At 42.9% G+C, this 21118-nt stretch overlaps 1 protein-coding gene across 1 annotated transcript in view; it reads right to left on the bottom strand.

Annotated features, from left to right (window-relative positions):
• LOC135555747 (C-type mannose receptor 2-like) overlaps window positions 1-19944 on the bottom strand; it is a 52838-nt gene extending 32894 nt beyond the window's left edge. Inside the window, exons 1-7 of the mRNA XM_064988442.1 lie at window positions 19721-19944; window positions 9736-10170; window positions 6025-6198; window positions 5682-5846; window positions 5258-5371; window positions 1164-1307; window positions 478-669 (exon numbers count right to left, since the gene is read on the bottom strand). Coding sequence (XP_064844514.1) covers window positions 478-669; window positions 1164-1307; window positions 5258-5371; window positions 5682-5846; window positions 6025-6198; window positions 9736-10170; window positions 19721-19838 — 1342 coding nt within the window. The 5' untranslated portion in view covers window positions 19839-19944. The remainder of the gene's footprint in view (window positions 1-477; window positions 670-1163; window positions 1308-5257; window positions 5372-5681; window positions 5847-6024; window positions 6199-9735; window positions 10171-19720) is intronic.
• Window positions 19945-21118: the final 1174 nt, after the last annotated feature.

Raw genomic sequence — 21118 nt, 5'->3', positions numbered from 1 at the left:
GTGTAGGTAGGGTGTAACTACAGTATGCCAACCCCTGTCCTTATAGTGGGGTGGTGAAAAAAAGTTGTAAATAACTTATTATGTACAGTACCAGTCAAACATTTGGACACACCTACTCATTCAAGGGCTTTTCCTTATTTCCACTTTGTAGAATAATAGGGAAGACATCAAAGCTATGAAATAACACATATGGAATCATGTACTAATCAAAAACTTTCCAATACTTTTGACTGGTACTGTATCTTTTTTTATTTCATTTCATTTTTGTTGTTTCAGGTAAACAACCTAAACAAGTTGTACATATGTGCTATATATAAACACAAACAAGAAACCAGATCAAATGTCTCCTATGAGAGAAACTGCTCGACACCGAAGTTGAAGCCTGTTTCTATGACATGTACAGTATTGTAGTGTCTGTGTAGCTGTCTGTCTTCAGGTTGAGGTACCTTACCGTGACATACTGCATTATCTGTGTACCTCGCTTGATGTTGTTGATGATGAACTCTAGTTCAGGCAGGGTGTGGAGGCTGACCAGGTTGGCCTCCATTTTCTGACAGGTTTTCTGAGCAGCGTCCCAGTTCATCTTCTCTGACGTCAGTCTGTAGCAGCCTGCCTGGAACGCCTTCCAGCCCACATCACACTCGTACTTCTCATCATCCGCCCACGAGTCTGCAGCCCACAGAGCAGAGACAGAGAGCAAACAGAAGGGAAATATATCCTATATGAACTATTTGTTAATACAGTAGAGAGCATATAACCCAATGGCTACACAAATCTAGGATGTATTTTTTTTGTTAACTGTAACTACTCACATACAGTGTATGTAACTGTCCATGAAACAACAAGCTACGGATGTAGGATCTTAATTTGAGTTTGCTACAGAGGGAAAATAATTCTGCAGCAACAGGAAATGTGAATTATTATGTGGATTGTAACAAATGTACATTTTGCAGGGGATTTTTCGTAGAGGAAAATCAAATCTGAAATTTGAAAGTGGAAATTACAAACATTAGAAGCCTTTTTAAAACTCAAAAACACTACAAATGTGCCATTCCTGCTTTGCAGGGAAATTCTCAAATCAAGCTCCAACATCTGTAAAAGCTTTAGCAGGGAGGATTTGATAAGGAGGTCTAGAGTCTCGACCGGTGACTAGGCAGACGAACCGGTGGTGAAGGGGTCCAGGGTGGCATTGGGTCTCTTCTTACAGACGTAGGGAAGGGCTACAGAGCAGTCTCTGTTCTGCCAGCGGCCAGACGACTCTGTCCTGATCACCGCACAGTTCACCTCCTCCACATGGCTAGGCTGGTCTGGGATTTAAATAGAATGAATATTGGGAGATAGAAAGAAGAGACAGCTTAGAAGTTCTCTGTGTAGTCTGTGGTGTTAGTGTTGTAAACAGATGGTAGAGGTTGGGTTGGGTTAAAAGGATGGTTGAGGTTAAAAGGATGGTTGAGGATGGATAAGGTTAAAAGGATGGTTGAGGATGGATAAGGTTAAAAGGATGGTTGAGGACGGATAAGGTTAAAAGGATGGTTGAGGACGGATGAGGTTGGGTTAAAAGGATGGTCAATCACCAAGATGGCATAGCAGTCAGATGTCTTTTGTCCTTGTCGTGTCCCGTATGTATATATATATATTTACAACTTTCTTTGCATACCTTTTTATATATATTTTTTTTCTTTTCCATAAACTCATCTTCAAAATACTCTCCTGCAAACCGCCTCACCAATTTATTTTAAAAAGTATTATTTACCTCAAATCTGTAATCCTCCATAGAAGCTAACCAGAAGCTAGCCAGAAGCTAACCAGAAGCTAATCAGAAGCTAGTTAGCTTCTTTACTGGCTAATCGTTAGTATTCAGCTAACCACGGTTTGTGGTCATCAGCTATCCTTTAGCTCGAAAATCTATCGCCAGTTTTGTACGGCGCGGCTCGGACCGGAACATACCGGACCTATTTTTCTCTCCATGTCCCCGGATTTCAACCACAAGCTCTGGACATTTATACCTGGATCTCGCAGCTAGCTAGCTGCTATCCGTGTGACTATCGGCTTACGTCGATTCCGGAGCAAACATCAATTATTCCGGAGCCACTCCTAGGCCACTGATAAATCCACTATAATTGAGAATTTCAATAAGCATTTTTCTACAGCTGGCCATGCTTTCCACCTGGCTACCCCTACCCCGGTCAACAGCACTGCGCCCCCCACAGCAACTCGCCCAAGCCTTACCCATTTCTCCTTCTCCCAAATCCAGTCAGCTGATGTTCTGAAAGAGCTGCAAAATCTGGACCCCTACAAATCAGCCGGGATAGACAATCTGGACACTTTCTTTCTAAAATTATCTGCCAAAATTGTTGCCACCCCTATTACTAGCCTGTTCATTTTGTCACAAAAAGATGCTCGACTATGCATATAATTGATAGCTTTCCAAGGTCTTCGAAAGAAAACAAACAGATCTGACCATGTCCAGAACTACCAAGATATTTTCTGCAATCTGGTTTCAGAGCTGGTCATGGGAACGTGAGCTTCAGGTCAAAACCAAGATGAGACGGCATCCAGTCAAATGATCTGCAGGATTTTTGAGGCTCTTGTTTTCCATTGTCTCCTTATATGGCTGTGTCAAATCGGAGGGTCTGCTGAGGAATGAGCCTGCCACAGGGTTTTCTGTCCGATTTTCCCATCAATGTGTCTGCAGCATTGTGAGTATTTGATCCACCTCCACGCAGATCATTGGAAGATTGACACATAACAGACCACATTTACCAGGTGTCCGCCCATGGCCTCCAATTGCTCTTAAATACAAGTAAATTGGTGCTCTTGAACAGATCGCTGTCTGCAGGCAGCTGCCAGCATTTTTCCATGGGATACAGAGGTGGAAAGACTGTAAACTTCCTTCCAGACCCACTCAAACATATCAATGAAGAAATATGTGAAAAAAGCACCTTCACTGATTCCAAACAACGTTTGCCATGTTTCGACTCGATATTATGGAGTTAATTCGGAAAAATTGTTTTCACAGTGCCATCCGTTTTGTGACTGAATTTTCGGTTCTCGTTGGCTGGCCCTCGCTAGTTCCATACGCAAACCCACTGTCCATGTCAAAAGACCCTGCTAGAAAAGTCCCCCTTATCTCAGCTCTCACCATACATCACAGACATGCTCCAGCAGGTTATCTCTCTGGAAAAACTGCGCATTTGGTGATGTAACTGAAACTGTTATCTCCTCATTGAAAACATCAGAAGCTCTTCAAACTGGTAAATGATTTTATTTATTTGGTTATCTGTATTTTTTTAAAATTTTGCTCCTTTGCACCCAAAATTTCTATTTCTAGCTTTGCATACTCTTCCACAAATTACCATTCCAGTCAATTTCTATGGTTCAAAAGCATATTTTGAAAATCTGAGATGACAGTGTTGTTAAGAAAACTCTGGCTAAACTGTTTTGCTTCGAGAGCAGAAATGACTCATCGTATATAGACTTGTTTACATTATTCTGTTCTCAACTTGCCTACCTGGTTAAATTTAAATAAAGAAATAAAAAATAAATAAATAAAATGGTTGAGGACATTTTAAAAGGATTTGTGGACAGATTTTCAAAATGGTTGAGGATGGATTATGCTAAAATGATGGTTGAGGACTTTAAGTTAAAAGGATGGTTGTGGACGGATCCGGGATGGGGAGTTCCAAAAGGATGGTTTTAAAAAAGGATGGTTGAGGACGTATATGGTTCAAAGGATGGTTGAGGACGTATATGGTTAAAAGGATGGTTGAGGATGTATAAGGTTAAAAGGATGGTTGAGGACGTATCTGGTTAAAAGGATGGTTGAGGACGTATATGGTTAAAAGGATAGCTGAGGATGGATAAGGTTAAAAGGATGGTTGAGGATGGATAAGGTTAAAAGGATGGTTGAGGATGTATAAGGTTAAAAGGATGGTTGAGGACGTATATGGTTAAAAGGATAGCTGAGGATGGATAAGGTTAAAAGGATGGTTGAGGATGGATGAGGTTAAAAGAATAGTTGAGGATGGATGAGGTTAAAAGGATGGTTGAGGATGGATGAGGTTAAAAGAATAGTTGAGGATGCATGAGGTTAAAAGGATAGCTGAGGATGGATAAGGTTAAAAGGATGGTTGAGGATGGATAAGGTTAAAAGGATGGTTGAGGATGGATAAGGTTAAAAGGATGGTTGAGGATGGATAAGGTTAAAAGGATGGTTGAAGAGGGATGAGATTGGTTTGTGTTAAAAGGAGCAGGTTGGCATTTATTGTCATGAATATTGCCCTGAAAGCAGCTCTGCAGTGGTCACTTGCTGGCACAGCCACAAAGTCATAACACCTGATTTTAAACCTAACCATAACCATAACCCTAACCCTGTTAACCCTAATGCCTAACCCTAACCTTACATTAAGACCAAAAAAATAATTTATGTTTTCATACATTTTTACTATCTAGTCAATTTTGACTTTACAGCTGGCCCATCTAGCGGAGATCGCTCAGTTCTGCTTCCAGGGCAAGATTCAGGACAATAAACATCAATCTTGTCACGTTCTGACCTTTATTTCCTTTGTTTTGTCATTATTTAGTATGGTCAGGGCGTGAGTTGGGGTGGGCAGTCTATGTTTGTTTTTCTATGATTTGGTTATTTCTATGTTTCGGCCTAGTATGGTTCTCAATCAGAGGCAGGTGTCATTAGTTGTCTCTGATTGAGAATCATACTTTGGTAGCCTGGGTTTCACTGTGTGTTTGTGGGTGATTGTTGCTGTCTCTGTGTTTGCACCAGATAGGGCTGTTTTGGTTTTTTCACATTTCTTGTTTTGTTAGTCTATTCATGTACAGTGTCTTTATAAATTAAACATGAATAACCACCACGCTGTGTTTTGGTCCGCCTCTCCTTCAAGTAAAGAAAACCGTTACAAATCTGCATTTAAAATGAGGGTTGAGGATGGATGAGGTTGGGTTTGGTTGGGTTAGAAAGATGTTTGAGGATGGTTGAGGTTGGGTTAAAAAGATGGTTGAGGATGGTTGAGGTTGGGTTGGGTTAGAAAGATGTTTGAGGATGGTTGAGGTTGGGTTAAAAAGACGGATGAGGATGGTTGAGGTTGGGTTGGGTTAGAAAGATGTTTGAGGATGGTTGAGGTTGGGTTAAAAAGATGGTTGAGGTTGGGTTGGGTTAGAAAGATGTTTGAGGATGGTTGAGGTTGGGTTAAAAAGACGGATGAGGATGGTTGAGGTTGGGTTAAAGACAGTGTTCTCTCACCATTCTCCCAGTTGAGGTATTTGAGCGGGGAGGAGTCACCCCACTGCCAGCCTCCGGTGATGTCCAGGTCATTCAGACCGATCCACAGAGCAGCACTGTAACCAGTCAGCAAACCTACAGCAGCGGGGAGAGACTTCTCTTACAAACATAAGGTGTTCCCATATAAACAGAGGCAAGAGCCCACTCCACCTCCTTAAAACTATTAGAGAAGAGGCGAGTTGAGAAAAGACGGTAACCCTTGATTGTAAGGTATGCTTTTAAATGGCTTATACACACTTAATACATAGTTGTTTACCAGCAATGTCTAATACCAGTTCCTAACAGACCTATAAACACATTTCCATCAAACCGAGAATAAGGAAGAAAAGCGCTCCCGTGTTGTAGCACAGAGGACTGCATTTTAGACTCTCCTCTGGTCTCCTACCGTTGATGTAGGTCTGCTCATGCAGCTTGGTGACACTGAGCAGGTCAGCCCCCTGCTGTTGGCAGCTGATGCGAGCCTCGCTCCATGACAGGGTGGCCTGGAAGTTGAACTGGTAGCAGCTGTCTGTCAGGGGGTCTGTGTCCCAGAACGTCTCACAGTCATTGCCTGGGAGGGGAAGGAGGGAGTGGGAGAGAGAGGGGAGGGGAGGGAGAAACAGAGATCATTGCAAGGGGAAAATAGTCATAGAGAGAGAGACATAGAAAGAGTCTGTGGTGCGTGTGTGTGTGGGGGGGGGGGTGGAGGAGGTGGAGGGTGAATATAGCTGTGTGAGACGGTGACTCACTCTTAACAGGACAGAAGCCCCAGAGTTCGTCCTTGCCATAGTCGAAGGTGGTGGCACACCACAGGTGACCGTCCTCTCTGCCAATACTGGTGCAGTTGTGGAACCACTGGCCATCGTACATGAAGGGCAGGTAGCAGGGCCGACCGTGAGAATTCCCCTGGATAGTATAGATCTCTGCAAAGGCACACGATGGAAAGACTTCAAATCCCAGGATGCACTGGCACTGAAGCGCCACTTTCTGTCCCAAATTGATTTGTGTGGATAGTTTTTACTGAGCAAGCAAATATGTGTACTTGGGAAAGACCATCAAAGGTAAACAATAAACCAAAATAGACCAGATAATGGAAAAACAATCAAACAATTTACATCTGAAAAATAAATACATCAGGACAAAGCTTTATAAAAACAATATACTGTCTCAAACTAAAAAGTATGCCAGACAAAGTCATTTTCATTTTCACTAGCAAGTGACAAGGGTAGAAAAGATACTCTTTCCAAAAAACTTTCTCTAAAATAATAAAATATTGAGTTTAGTTTATAAGCAGTTGTTTTAGTTATTTTTTCCAGTCTATTATGAGACTGCCATGTATAAACTAAACTCCATTATTCTTTGAGAGTTGAATGAACTTTATTTTGAATGAAACCTGATCTCCACAGTTTGACAAAATGCCCACGGGTTGCCACGGTAGCCTCTGCATTCCACTGGACAGCGGGGTATGAAGGCAAGGACAGCGGGGACAACTCAAATCAACTCTCCAAGACACGATGGAGAAAGAGAGAGAGCGGGAGAGTGAAGAGAGCGAGCGAGAAAGGATTGAGAGAGAGGGAGAAAGGGAGAAAGAGAGAAAGGGAGAAAGAGAGTGGTAGAGAGAAAGAGCTGTAAAGAAAGGGACTGGAAGGGCATCTGCGCTGTTACCAAAACACATAGAGAACGAGCCAGACCCATGGAAAGTAGGGCATATGTGTTAAAAAGGGGGAAAGGCCTAGAAAGTTCCCTCCCTCCTTCATTTCCCTCTCTTGTCCACCAGTGGCTGGTTCGTGTCAAGCTGCTAGCCTGCTAGCTACACAGCGGGGTGACTAATGTCCGTGGCATTCTTTATTCAGCAGCCTGTTGTCTTCACAAAAGCAAGTTGTGCGGAATGGCAGTTAAAAGTTACAAATGCCTTTTGCCTCCCCACAAAAAAAAGGAAAGAAAAGAAGGAGAGGAACGATAGAGGAGGAAAGTAAAGAAGGAGAGGAACGATAGAGGAGGAAAGTAAAGAAGGAGAGGAAAGATATAGGAGGAAAGTAAAGAAGGAGAGGAAAGATAGAGGAGGAAAGTAAAGAAGGAGAGGAAAGATAGAGGAGGAAAGTAAAGAAGGAGAGGAAAGATATAGGAGGAAAGTAAAGAAGGAGAGGAAAGATAGAGGAGGAAAGTAAAGAATGAGAGGAAAGATATATTGGAGGAAAGTAAAGAAGGAGAGGAAAGATAGAGGAGGAAAGTAAAGAAGGAGAGGAAAGATATAGGAGGAAAGTAAAGAAGGAGAGGAAAGATAGAGGAGGAAAGTAAAGAAGTAGTTTTCTGGACTTTGGTTGTAGGAGATCTGGTTTTAATTGCAGTCAGACAGGCTAGAGACGGTATTTCAAAGACTAAGCCCAGCAGAAAGGCTGTCTGTGCAACTTAAATAATAACATTTGATATCTGCAAGAATAATAATACTACTACTAATAATAGTGGAAACGAGGCTTTGCTTCAAAACCACACTGTTATCCCTTCAGCAGGGGGCTTCAACTCCTAGGTCCTACGTAAACACTAACATACGTACGCTAGAACTGGGTGATATGGACAAAAATCCACATTGTGATAAATTGCCTGAATTGATGCAATAATGATAAATAGAAGGATAGTTTATAACATCAATGTGCAACAAGTTTTTTAAACGTTTCCTTTAAACTACTAACTTACTACGAGTCTGATGGTTGTAGCCATCAACTGTCCCATGAACAATCACCCACATGAATACACTTACTTCATGTCAAACTTCACGTTTCTCTAGTGCAGGCTACGTATCATAATGAACGATATCAGCGAAATGCCTGCGATAAGTGATCGGTATGGTCGGTGTCAATCATTTCCGGTTTAATGAGCCAGCTCTACTGTAGGCTATGTGAGGGCAAGGGCATTCCACTGTTTACGTCTTGAGTTTACAAACACAGAGCGAGAGGGCTTTTCTTAGCTATCTTGCTGGCGGACTGCCAGTCAGTCATACAGTCGACAGAGAGGCCCGGGGCAAACAAATTGCAGCATGCGTCTGAACAGATAGAGCTGTACCCTCCTCAACAGTCCAACACAGCTGACTAACTCTACCTATCTCTCTGATTTGGTCCTGCCGTACATACCTACACGTACGCTACGGTCACAAGACGCAGCCTCCTAATTGTCCCTAGAATTTCTAAGCAAACAGCTGGAGGCAGGGCTTTCTCCTATAGAGCTCCATTTTTATGGAATGGTCAGCCTAACCCATGTGAGAAACGCAAACTCGGTCTCAACCTTTAAGTCTTTACTGAAGACTCATCTCTTCAGTGGGTCATATGATTGAGTGTAGTCTGGCCCAGGAGTGTGAAGGTGAACGGGAAGGCTCTGGAGCAACGAACCGCCCTTGCTGTCTCTGCCTGCCTGTCTCTTGCTGTCTCTCTCCACTAGGATTCTCTGCCTCTAACCCTATTACAGGGGCTGAGTCACTGGCTTACTAGGGCTCTTTCATATCATCCCTAGGAGGGGTGCGTCACTTGAGTGGGTTGGGTCACTGATGTGATCTTCCTGTTTGGGTTGCCCCCCCCCCTTGGGTTGTGCCGTGGCGGAGATCTTTGTGGGCTATACTCGGCCTTGTCTCAGGATGGTAAGTTGGTGGTTGAAGATATCCCTCTAGTGGTGTGGGGGCTGTGCTTTGCAAAGTGGGTGGGGTTATATCCTTCCTGTTTGGCCCTGTCCGGGGGTGTCATCGGATGGGGCCACAGTGTCTCCTGACCCCTCCTGTCTCAGCCTCCAGTATTTATGCTGCAGTAGTTTATGTGTCGGGGGGCTAGGGTCAGTTTGTTATATCTGGAGTACTTCTCCTGTCCTATCCGGTATCCTGTGTGAATTTAAGTATGCTCTCTCTAATTCTCTCTTTCTTTCTCTCTCTCGGAGGACCTGAGCCCTAGGACCGTGCCTCAGGACTACCTGGCATGATGACTCCTTGCTGTCCCCAGTCCACCTCCAGTTTCAACTGTTCTGCCTGTGATTATTATTATTTGACCATGCTGGTCATTTATGAACATTTGAACATCTTGGCCATGTTCTGTTATAATCTCCACTCGGCACAGCCAGAAGAGAACTGGCCACCCCACATAGCCTGGTTCCTCTCTAGGTTTCTTCCTAGGTTTTGGCTTTTCTAGGGAGTTTATCCTAGCCACCGTGCTTCTACACCTGCATTGCTTGCTGTTTGGGGTTTTAGGTTGGGTTTCTGTACAGCACTTTGAGATATCAGCTGATGTACGAAGGGCTATATAAATACATTTTATTTCATTTTGATTTGATATTGCAAAATGGCTGACTCCCTTTGCCTACCAGAGTCGAACTGACGTCTTGTTGCTCCATACCAAAACAAAATCAAGACTGGCCAGAATGACTTGCTCAACTTACACTTCTCTTTATCAGAGAAAGCCAGAAGCAGAAGCTCTTCTACTTACCACGATAGCTCCTAGAACAAAGGTCCTGATCGTCCCCAAAGAGCCTCCACTTGAGCCCCTCCCGTAGGGGCTTGACATCCGAGGCCACTGCTGAGGAGTTAGCGGAGGGGTTCACAGGGTGCGAGGGTGACGGCAGGTACAGGTTGAGGTTGTCCAACACCTGGGAACAGTACCATGTCCAGCGGACCCCGGGAGGCTCTCTGTCACAGGGGTAGACGCCCAGCAGTGAGGCGTCCTCCCTGGAGCTGTAGTTGCCTGTTGTCAGGCCCAGGCACAGAGAGGAGCCTAGGTTGAAGAGTCGGCCCCGGGTCACCCACTTCCACTTCTGGGCGTCATCCTCGCAGGACTCAGACAGGGACAGGGAGTGACCCTGCACCCCTAGACAGCCCTGAGCCCCCTCGTGGAAGAACACAAACACATCACCATTCACAGGCTCTGTGGAGAGAGAGATAGAGAAACACAGAGAGAAAGAAGGGCATTCTATGCTTTCAAAAGGAACATACATTTCAACATACCAATTAGGATCTGGCTAAAAATACTTGAATCAGTCATAGAGCCCATTGCCCTTTATGGTTGTGAGGCCTGGGGTCCGCTCACCAACCAAGACTTCACAAAATGGGACAAACACCAAATTGAGACTCTGCATGCAGAATTCTGCAAAAATATCCCTGTGTACAACATAGAACACCAAATAATGCATGCAGAGCAGAATTAGGCCGATACCCATTAATTATCAAAATCCAGAAAAGAGCCGTTAAATTCTACAACCACCTAAAAGGAAGCGATTCCCAAACCTTCCATAACAAAGCCATCACCTACAGAGAGATGAACCTGGAGAAGAGTCCCCTAAGCAAGCTGGTCCTGGACCTCTGTTCACAAATACAAACACACCCCACAGAGCCCCAGGACAGCATCACAATTAGACCCAACCAAATCATGAGAAAACAAAAAGATAATTACAAAAAGATAATTACTTACATTGGAAATAATTAATTTAAAAAAGAGAGCAAACTAGTGCTATTTGGCCCTAAACAGAGAGTACACAGTGGCAGAATACCTGACCACTGTGACTGACCCAAACTTAAGGAAAGCTTTGCCTATGTACAGACTCAGTGAGCATAGCCTTGCTATTGAGAAAGGCCGCCATAGGCAGACATGGCTCTCAAGAGAAGACAGGCTATGTGCTCACTGCCCACAAAATGAGGTGGAAACTGAGCTGCACTTCCTAACCTCCTGCCCCATGTATGACCATATTAGAGAGACATATTTCCCTCAGATTACACAGATCCACAAAGAATTCGAAAACAAATCCAATTTTGATAAACTCCCATATCTACTGGGTGAAATTCCACAGTGTGCCATCACAGCAGCAAGATTTGTGACCTGTTGCCACGAGAAAAGGGCAACCAGTGAAGAACAAACACCATTGTAAATACAACCCATATTTAGGCTTATTTATTTTTATCTTGTTTCCTTTAACCATTTGTACATTGTTAAAACACTGTATGTATATAATATGACATTTGTAATGTCTTTATTGTTTTGAAACTTCTGTATGTGTAATGTTTACTGTTAATTTGTATTGTTTATTTCACTTTTGTATATTATCTACCTCACTTGCTTTGGCAATGTTAACACATGTTTCCCATGCCAATAAACCCCTTGAATTGAATTGAATTGAGAGAGACACAGAGAGAGAGACACACAGAGAGAGAGAGAGAGAGAGAGAGAAACACAGAGAGAGACACATAGAGAGAGAGACACACGGAGAGAGAGAGAAAGCGTGCGAGAGAGAGAGAGAGGTAGAGATAGAGAAACACACAGAGAGAGACACAGAGAGAGAGAGACAGAGAGAGAGAGAGAGAGAGAGAGAGAGAGAGAGAAAAAAAATAGAAAAAGAGAGAAAGAGAGAGACAGAGAGAGACACAGAGAGAGAGAGAGAGAGAGAGAGAGAGAGAGAGAATTAGAGAGATAGTGAAACACAGAGAGAGAGAGAGAGAGAGAGAGAGAGAGAGAGAGAAAACAGAGAGAGAGAGAGACAGAGAGAGAGAGAGAGAGAACGAGAGAGATAGAGAAACACAGAGGGAGAGACACAGAGAGAGAGCGAGAGAGCGAGAGAGAGCGAGAGAGAGCGAGAGAGAGAGCGAGAGAGAGAGAGAGAGCGAGAGCGTGAGAGAGAGAGAGAGAGAGATCAAGAGAGAGAGAGCGAGAGAGGACAGTCAATAACACTGTTCAGGAACTATTCCATCTTTAGCTGCTTATGTGGAGACCACAATCAATATCACTATTAATGGATGTCCTGCTTTGCTAGAGCAAGCATCTTTCAGCTGATTGTGGTGCTGTTGAAAGGCTAGCTTTCTCACAATAATACCTAGCCCACCTAGTTATATCTCCTCTCACATCTATGACAAAACAGACAAAAAAGTTGGAGAAAGAAATAATTTAATTTGCGTATTTGAAAGACCAGAGGAGACTCACAGACCTGTATCTACTTAAGCAAACATTTACCAAGGTTGTGTGTTTAGACAAGTGTTCATTGGAGGGGGCTGCTGCTTTTAAAATGTGTCTGCACATGTTTTTTCACGCGTCTTGTAATGTTGGTAATGTCTATTTATTTGTTATTTCCTGTCAGATTCTGGGATATTTTCCCCGTTTCAGACGTGTGACCTGGAATGGCCTTTCTCCTCACGGGGAGTCTGTGGTCTGAATGTCATGTGAGGGAACGTTGGCTGAAGAACTAAAAGAGTATCTAATGCCTTCAATAGAGTTCCAGCCCCAGACCCATTGATTGCTCTGTTTGGTACAGTTGATGGGAATAACCAGGAAGGGAAGGCTGTCTCTCTTTGTACTCTATTAGCCAAAAGGCTCATATTGCAATTTTGGAAATTGGAGACTGTACCTGCCTTTGAAATGTGGTTACAGGATTTAGGGAATGTAATACATATGGAAAAGATTCGATACAATACCTCCAATAGAAGTCCAATGTTTTACAAAATATGGCAGCCAATACTGGATAAATGGTCTAGTCCCGCTTCATAACTGGGTTGACGATCTGCTGCTACTCTGTGCTGTACTCCACTCAATATTTATTTTTTCCTTAACTACACTGCTTGTAATGACTATATGCTGTCTTCTTATACATGTCCCACCTAATAGGATTTTGTTTTATTTTGTGTATGTGTGAGTTAAGTTTTGTTTTGTCCTCTAAATTGGCCATCCCATTCAACAGTACAATGAATGTCATTGTTAGTATTGCTGTCTTTTTTATTTGATTTTTTATTGGAAAATAATAAACATATTATATATATTTAAAAAAAGAAGAACTAAATGAGGACTGGGCGGTCTGAGGTTTTGGGGACTGGTTTGGAACTTTATCTGGAGAACATGTCTGGTTTCATATTTGAAGATGTTTCTGTTGTCAATATCGGATAATATACATGTCATTACGTTACTTAATTATGCCAGTAATTTACCCAGACCGAGTGACCCTACAGTTAATCAATGTGCCCTGCGCATTGGGTCTGTACTGTAGGCTCTGTGTAAGACAAGAGCAAGTATACTGTATACACTCCAGCCCTGTATGAACTGATAAGAGGAGGAGGTAGAGAGAAAGCGAGATACTGTGTCTACGCTAACTAGATACTGGGTGGACTCCAGCCACTTTGACTGGAATGTCGGGAAGAAAACAACCTTCCCAAAAACCCACTGTGGTTTTCTCTCCTACCCACGTCTTCTCCGAGCTTTTCTTTTTCTTCTCCTGCAAGGGGGGTTATGGAGATTGGGAGGTTAAGGCCAGGTGATTCAAAAGTGTGTGCACTGGTGGAGGAGAGAGCGAGGGACGGAAAGGGGGAGCAAGAGAGGAAGAAAGAGAGGAGAGGGAGAGCAGCTGTGATGTTAAGTGAACACAAAGAGCAAGGAGAAAAAAGGGAATGACCCCAAAACAAACACAAGCCCTCCTCAGTGAATCTAGGTCCAGAGAAGAGTAACAGAGAGAGAGAGAGAGAGCGTCAGCATTCCTCCTTCACGGGGCCCTCCGAGGGGCCAGGATGTGGGGAAGGTGGGACAGATCACTGGGCGTTGGACTGAACATAGGGAAAGGGGGGATACCTAGTCAGTCGCACAACCGAATGCATTCAACTGAAATGTGTCTTCTGCATTTAACCCAACCCCTCTGAATCAGATGGCTCTGGTATGGGTGTACTTGAGTCCACACACAGAACAGGGGTCCTGGCCTGTAGCACAAAAACCTCCTCAAGTCATCTAATCAGTCCACTGTAGCACTCTCACAGAACTAGCAACACCGCCCTTGCAGCACTACCAACACTAAAACGACGGAGAATCTCCATAAAAAGAGTCCCTACAAAGTCGTTATAAAGCAGAACTTCAATCGGTGTACAGCACTAGCTTTTCTCAGACTCACTCAAACTCTGTTACAAAGTTGTTGAGAAATAATAGTCAGCTTGTGGCCTTGGACGGCTTCCAGATGCTGCAAAGGCAGAAGTTACTAAACACAATGGATGAGTGGTTCCACAGAGCTGTGAGCCTCCACTGGCAGTGCTTTGTACAGTGTAATCAGATATAATTACCAGCTAGCGCTGACTGCTGCAGACATCTCACTGTAGCACCATGTCGTTAGTCCTGTTTACTGTCCACTAATTGTAACGCAATAAAGATTCAGGAGTCAAAATACTTTTTTCTCACATGGTAATGGTGCGCCTCTGGAAAAATCTTTACTATGCACTCTTAGAATTTTTTAACTTGTATTATTTATTTAACCTTTATTTAACTAGGCAAGTCAGTGAAGAACAAATTCTTATTTACAATGACGGCCTAGGAACAGTGGGTTAACTGCCGTGTTCAAGGGCAGAACGACAGATTTTTACATTGTCAGCTCGGGGATTCAATCTAGCAACCACTGGGCTACCTGCCGCAAGATGCAGTGCCTTTGACTGATGCGCCAATGCGCCACTCCAGGTATAACTATTTTGGGTTCCATGTAAAACCCTCTGTGGAACCAAAAGGGATTCTTCAAAGGGTTCTCCTATTGGGACAGCCAAAGAACCCTTTTTGGTTATAGATAGCAACTTTGTCATTGAAGTAATAATGAGGGGCAGGTTCCATGAGTTTTTAATTTCAGACTCCGATTATTAAAGTAACACAATCCATAACAGTCTGAAATGAAAAACCTTTCCATGGACTCATTTCTCTCTAGGGAAGTCATTGTCTGTCATTTCCATTAAACGGCATGTGTTCAATAACCTTGCTACAGTTAGTCAAGCACGCTCTACATTTCTCCAACAGCAAAGACAATCTGAGTCCTGTTAATGTCATACCGTATGGACCCTGTAGAACAGACAGTTCAGCAAAGTCGCTGTCTTTGATGCCTCTCAATTCAAGGATCTTTCTTACCTTGTGGTCCATGCCAAAACATTTAGCAGTGCTCCCAGCTACCCCGGTCTGAAAATGCAACCCTTCTATATGTTCTTTTAACGGGCTCTTCTCTGCCGTGACAGGCAATCCACCCCAGCTGCGTGCAAATTAAGGGATCAACTTTGCCCTTCCCAAATTGTCAGAACACTATACAGAACAATGAATTCATTTTGGACATCTACAGCACTGGCTTAACTTCTTGGTGACAGGGGGGCAGTATTGAGTAGCTTGGATGAATAAGGTGCCCAGAGTAAACTGCCTGCTACTCTGTCCCAGATGCTAATATATTCATATTAGTAGTAGTATTGGATAGAAAACACTCTGAAGTTTCGAAAACTGTTTGAATGATGTATGTGAGTATAACAGAACTCATACGGCAAGCAAAAACCTGAGAAAAATCCAACCAGGAAGTGGGAAATCTGAGGTTTGTAGTTTTTCAACTCTTTGCCATTCCAATATACAGTGTAAATGGGGTCATATTGCACTTCCTAGGGCTTCCACTAGATGTCAACAGTCTTTAGAACGTTGTTTCAGGCTTCTACTGTGAAGTGGGGGCGAATGAGAGGGGATTGAGCCAGGTGTCTGGCAGAGTGCCACAGGCTCTGACGCGCGGTCATAAGAGAGTTGGCTCTCGTTCCATTGCTTTTCTACAGACAATGAAATTCTCCGGTTGGAACATTATTGAACATTTATGATAAAAACATCCTAAAGATTGATTCTATACTTAGTTTGATAAGTTTCTACGGGCTGTAACGGAACTTTTTTAAACTTTTCGTCCAACGTTCGGCTGGACCTGAACAAATCAAACATTTATTGTGGAACTGGGATTCCTTGGAGTGCATTCTGATGAAGACCATCAAAGGTAAGTGAATATTTATAATGCTATTTCTGACTAATGTTGACTACACAATATGGTGGATATCTTTTTGGCTACTTTGTTGTCTGAACGCTGTACTCAGATTATTGCATGGTTTGCTTTTTCCATAAAGTAAAAAAAATCTGAAACAGCGGTTGCATTAAGGAGAAGTATATCTCTAATTCCATGTATAACACTTGTATTTTCATCAACATTTATGATTAGTATTTCTGTAAATTGATGTGGCTCTCTGCAAAATCACTGCATGTTTTAGAACTACTGAACATAACACGCCAATGTAAAATAAAATTTTGGGATATAAATATGCACTTTATCGAACAAAACATACATGTATTGTATAACATGAAGTCATATGAGTGTCATCTGATGAAGATCATCAAAGGTTAGTGATTCATTTTATCTCTATTTGTGCTTTTTGTGACTCCTCTCTTTGGCTGGAAAAATGGCTGTGTTTTTCTGTGAGTTGGTGGTGCTTTCGCGAGAATTGTATCTTTAAAATGGTGTAAAATACTTGTATGCTTGAGGAATTTTAATTATGGGATTTTTGTTGTTTTGAATTTGGCGCCTTGCACTTTCACTGGCTGTTGGTGAGGTGGGACGTCACCGTCCCACATACCCCAGAGAGGTTAAGCCGGATGCTCTGAAGTAAGCAGCGCTGCTTCCAGTGGTGTGTGATTTCCTTGACAAGGCTTACATAACGATGGTTTTGGCCATGCTAACACTTGGCTTAGCAACACTTACGACAGTGTGGTAAGAGGAGTTTTTAGGAGACGTAAATGTTATTAAAAGCAGCCTAATATCATTTTGTCTTTTGTCATGATAAGAATCAGAGCCACAACAAAAGGAATATTGGTTTTCTGTGGCTACCATATCATTGTCTTTGTTAGGGCACTATAGCCCTTGTAAGCGCCACGGTCGTGTTTGTTATTTCTTGTTTTGTTGGTGGCGTTTTACAAAAGAAAAGAAAATGTACGCTCACCACGCTGCACCTCAGGTCTTCCTTGAACGACGGCCGTGACCATCCAACCATAAATTCGTACATTGCGCCCCTGGCCTGAGAGGGTGGAAGTTCAACGTGTTGCTAGATGTAGCTGGCTAATGTTAACTAGCTGGCCTGGCGCATCTGAGACTACCTATTAGACCTTGATGACTAATTTCCCACAGGACATGACGAGTACCCAACAAGCTGGGCACTGATGTTACTGATGTGAAGTAGAAGCTCTAACTTCTCAAAGTGTTCACACCTGGGCCCTGCAGCTGTCTTTGAAGTGTTGGTTCAACCTCAGTTGGCTCTGCTGAGTAAAAGACAAACTTCAAATGTAATTCCAGAAGCGGATTTGAAAGTGTTTGATGTGAATACAGTAAAGCACAGATCAACAGCTTCACCAAATTTTGACAAAAGTTAAACCTTGGGAAAGTACAACCAGAACAACACCCATCTAGCCTGATCCCTCCTCTCCCTCTCTCCCACTCCCTGCCCCGTCACCCTGCTCAGACCAATGCCAGTTTCCTGCTGCAAAAGAGAGCGGCTTAAACCTGCAGCCAAGAACAACGGAACATGAGGAGCCAAGAGCAGAGAGTTTGATGTTCCCAGAACCGCCTTCTTCTCCTCCAACTCTGGCTGGTGTGTTGATGAGGTCTCTCTGGGCGTGGGGGTGGGAGCAGGGCACCGGAGCTGGAGCACAGAGGTCCAATGGAGGCTGAGGTACATGAAACAAAGGTGACTGACTTGATCCACACTGAGGTGAGACGTACTGGAGAGATGGAAGCAATGGGACTGGGAACCACATTGGGATAGAAATTTGAAATAACAAATATTTTACTCCCATAGATATAGAAGCAAAATGGAGTAAAGTTGTGGGTGGATGTTATTGGATAAGAACAACAATGATGATAGATTCTGGTCTCAGGTTAAAGACCCCCAGGTTGAGATGAAGGTGTGGTTGTGGGACCAAAGGATTGTCTTTGAACCTTTTTCTTATTTTGACAGATGTTTGCGATGAAAGGGGACGCTTGTTTTACGGGTAAGCTTTATAAAACAGAACATCTCCTTGTCCAGTAAAAACAACAACCAACAAATAGACAGGACATTCCAGCCTGTTAGTGTGTTTGTTTCTGTTTCTTTTACGACGGTCCAGGCCAGCCTCTGAAACTGCTGGAGCGGTGGTAGGCCCCCTCCCAGCAAACATCTCAGTGGGAGGGGAGGAGAAGCAGCAGTGAGTGGGTGGGATTTATTAGGGGCTGATCAGCCCTTTAGAGTGTGGTTGGGTGGGATTTTTTTAGGGGCTGATCAGACTGTTGGCTTCCTGCTTTCTGTACAGCTCGAGTCCAAAGACACAGGGGTAGTACCTGAAATTCCTCCATGATCCTAAAGGTAAGACCGAGCCCCAGGAGATAGGGATTGTTCTGAAACCTGTACACCCAGGTAGACCTCAGGGTGTGAATAAGTGTCTAAAAGACAGAATAAATAGGTATGATGGAAAACAAGAATGAAAGCATGTGAATGAGAGATCTGCATTGCCTTTGCAGTTGGCAAACAAACCCAGTACCATCCACACTGCAGGTGTAACAGCTAGACACCACAATATATCTGGCCCTACATGACATTGTATTGAGAGCTGACACAACTGTGCTTTTGGAGAAATCACACAGAAACCAAAAACAAAGACTGTAATAACACAGTAATGACAGAACCTGGTGAATTACAGTATATGATCTTCTTATTGACTTCATCACCTTGAATCATCATACTCAGCTTTGTTGATACTGTTTTCCCTCCCTTGTACTAACTGAACTCATTCTGGCCGCATTACACACAATGTATGTTCTGGTGTAGACCTCAGTATCAAAGAACTGAATACATCTTGTTGAAAGTTCAATTCCCTCTGAAGGTGTGATATAGGATCGGCCAAGTAAATTTAAGTCATATTTCCAAATGGGAGGAACTGAGAATTTCATTGAAGAAAAAAACCAGAGTTTTTAATTTGGCCCACCTCCAAAGTTGTTCACAATGTCAAGTTGGTTACTGGGCCTACTTTGTCTTCATTTCAGAGAGACGGTGAAATAACTTTTATAGCCTCGTGCTTTCCGTCTTCATTCGTGGACTATTATTATTTTTTTTAACCGAGATTTAATCTCTACAAATCGACCCATAGCATGCCGAGGAGTAAAGCAGGTCAGTGTTCAAACGCGAGAGGTCACTGTCGTGTCCATAGGCCTACACGGTACACGGGGACGGAGAAGAGATGGACGTCACTGTATAACAGGATGTAAAGGTCACATCTGCCCCCGAGGTGGCAAATATATGCAACGCGTCAGTCTCATACCAGTTTACAGAGGAAGGACACATATCTACCATTTTACATTTCCAAAGAAAGAAGGAAGGATCTACAGGTATATTAGAACTTCACTTCAAGTTTCCAAACGAGAAAACACATACTCCCCACCACCACACACACATCTGGTTCCACTCAGAATTCGGACTTTCGTGGCATACCAATGCATCAGTGAAGTTCGGATAAAAAGTACCCGTAAAATCCCCCCCCCCCCCCAAAAAACGAAATCAGTTTTAGGTGGATATTCAGACATGCAATAACAAAGAGTCTGCGACTCTCGGTCTCCAGTGTTTTCCTTGAATGAAAAGTCGAGAAGCATTCGACAGCAACATATTGATCTTACCTGAAACGCTGCTGTTTAGTTCCAGACTAAAGATGAATAAATATAAAGTGCATTTGTAAAAGTGAAGGCAATTGTTCCATGTTCTCCTCGAATTCTTGTTTCGGTCGCAGCGTGGCATGCCCACTGTTGCTCAGCAAACTGTAAATCGGAGCAATTTATGGAGAGCTTTCCTTTCGGGACGGATGGGTAGAGTGGTGGTGAGTATGATGGGTTGCAGATGAGAGGAGGAGTAGAGTGGGCTCTGTGTCTTTTTAGCGCGTCATTAAAACTGAAGTTAGCAGACGCGTTGGGTCTGCGTCACCATACTCTAGCCCGCCTCACATTCACACACAGTTGTGCACAAACTAGATACACTGTATTGCAGATATGCAACACTGTGTCAGAATCTCAGACATGCAACATTATTACCTTGCATTTTCTTGAGATCCGCCCGCTGTTACATTGAAACAACATCCCTGCTTGTGATACGTTACATGCTGCAAATATGTAGCCTATCTCGTCTAGGCCTATTTGTGTCCTTCAAAATAAGGTATTGGTATTACAGAAATAATATATATATATATATATATATATATATATATATATATATATATATATATATATATATATATATATATATATATATATGATAAATCTATAAATCTATATTACCGATATACAGATTTATCAGATATGTGTATATATATGTATATATATATATATATATATATATATATATATATATATATATATATACACCTATAGACACTTGATTTCGCTTATTTTAAAACGACAGTAGAGATTGAAAACATAAATTATTTTACTAGATTCTGACTCATAGAATCATTCCCCAAAGCAGCAGTGGGGTGACAGTTATGGACACAGATCATCCAAGTGAGATTGCAACAAGAAACAGTTTTACTTCCCATTCCAAAACCAGAGACCAAAAGCCAACTCATAAATATGTGTAAAAAATACGAAAGTGATGGCTTCTTGGCCTCCACAATTCTGGATTATTTAATTATCACTGTATTGCTGTCCCTTCCTCGTGAATCAATTAAACTGCCATGGTGCACATACTCACCCCTGGGAGGATTCTGTGTTGGGGATTGGTAGTGGTGGATGTTGGGGAGAGTGGAAACAATCCCATGTCAATCTGTTGGGAAATGCAAGAATGATGCATCGATCAGAACAACTTTACATTGGTGGATAATGTGGGTGTGTGTGCACAATCTGCACAAGTAGCCTAAAAGTTCAAAGCTGGTGTCACCGATGTGTTGGCTTCATTCTCTCTCTTGTGAACATAGTCATTGTTGGACCATTAGCAGTATGCATGGCTCAGGGCCCTGTCTGTCTCCCTCTCCACTGATCATTATCGATCTGTGGCTTTTGCAGTGCACTGCACACAACCACACTCAA

This window comes from Oncorhynchus masou, chromosome 15, assembly GCF_036934945.1.
Source record: "Oncorhynchus masou masou isolate Uvic2021 chromosome 15, UVic_Omas_1.1, whole genome shotgun sequence".
Classification (NCBI taxonomy): Eukaryota; Metazoa; Chordata; class Actinopteri; order Salmoniformes; family Salmonidae; genus Oncorhynchus; species Oncorhynchus masou.
Note: the sequence above shows the minus strand (reverse complement) of the source record. Positions and strands in the feature narration are given on the sequence as shown.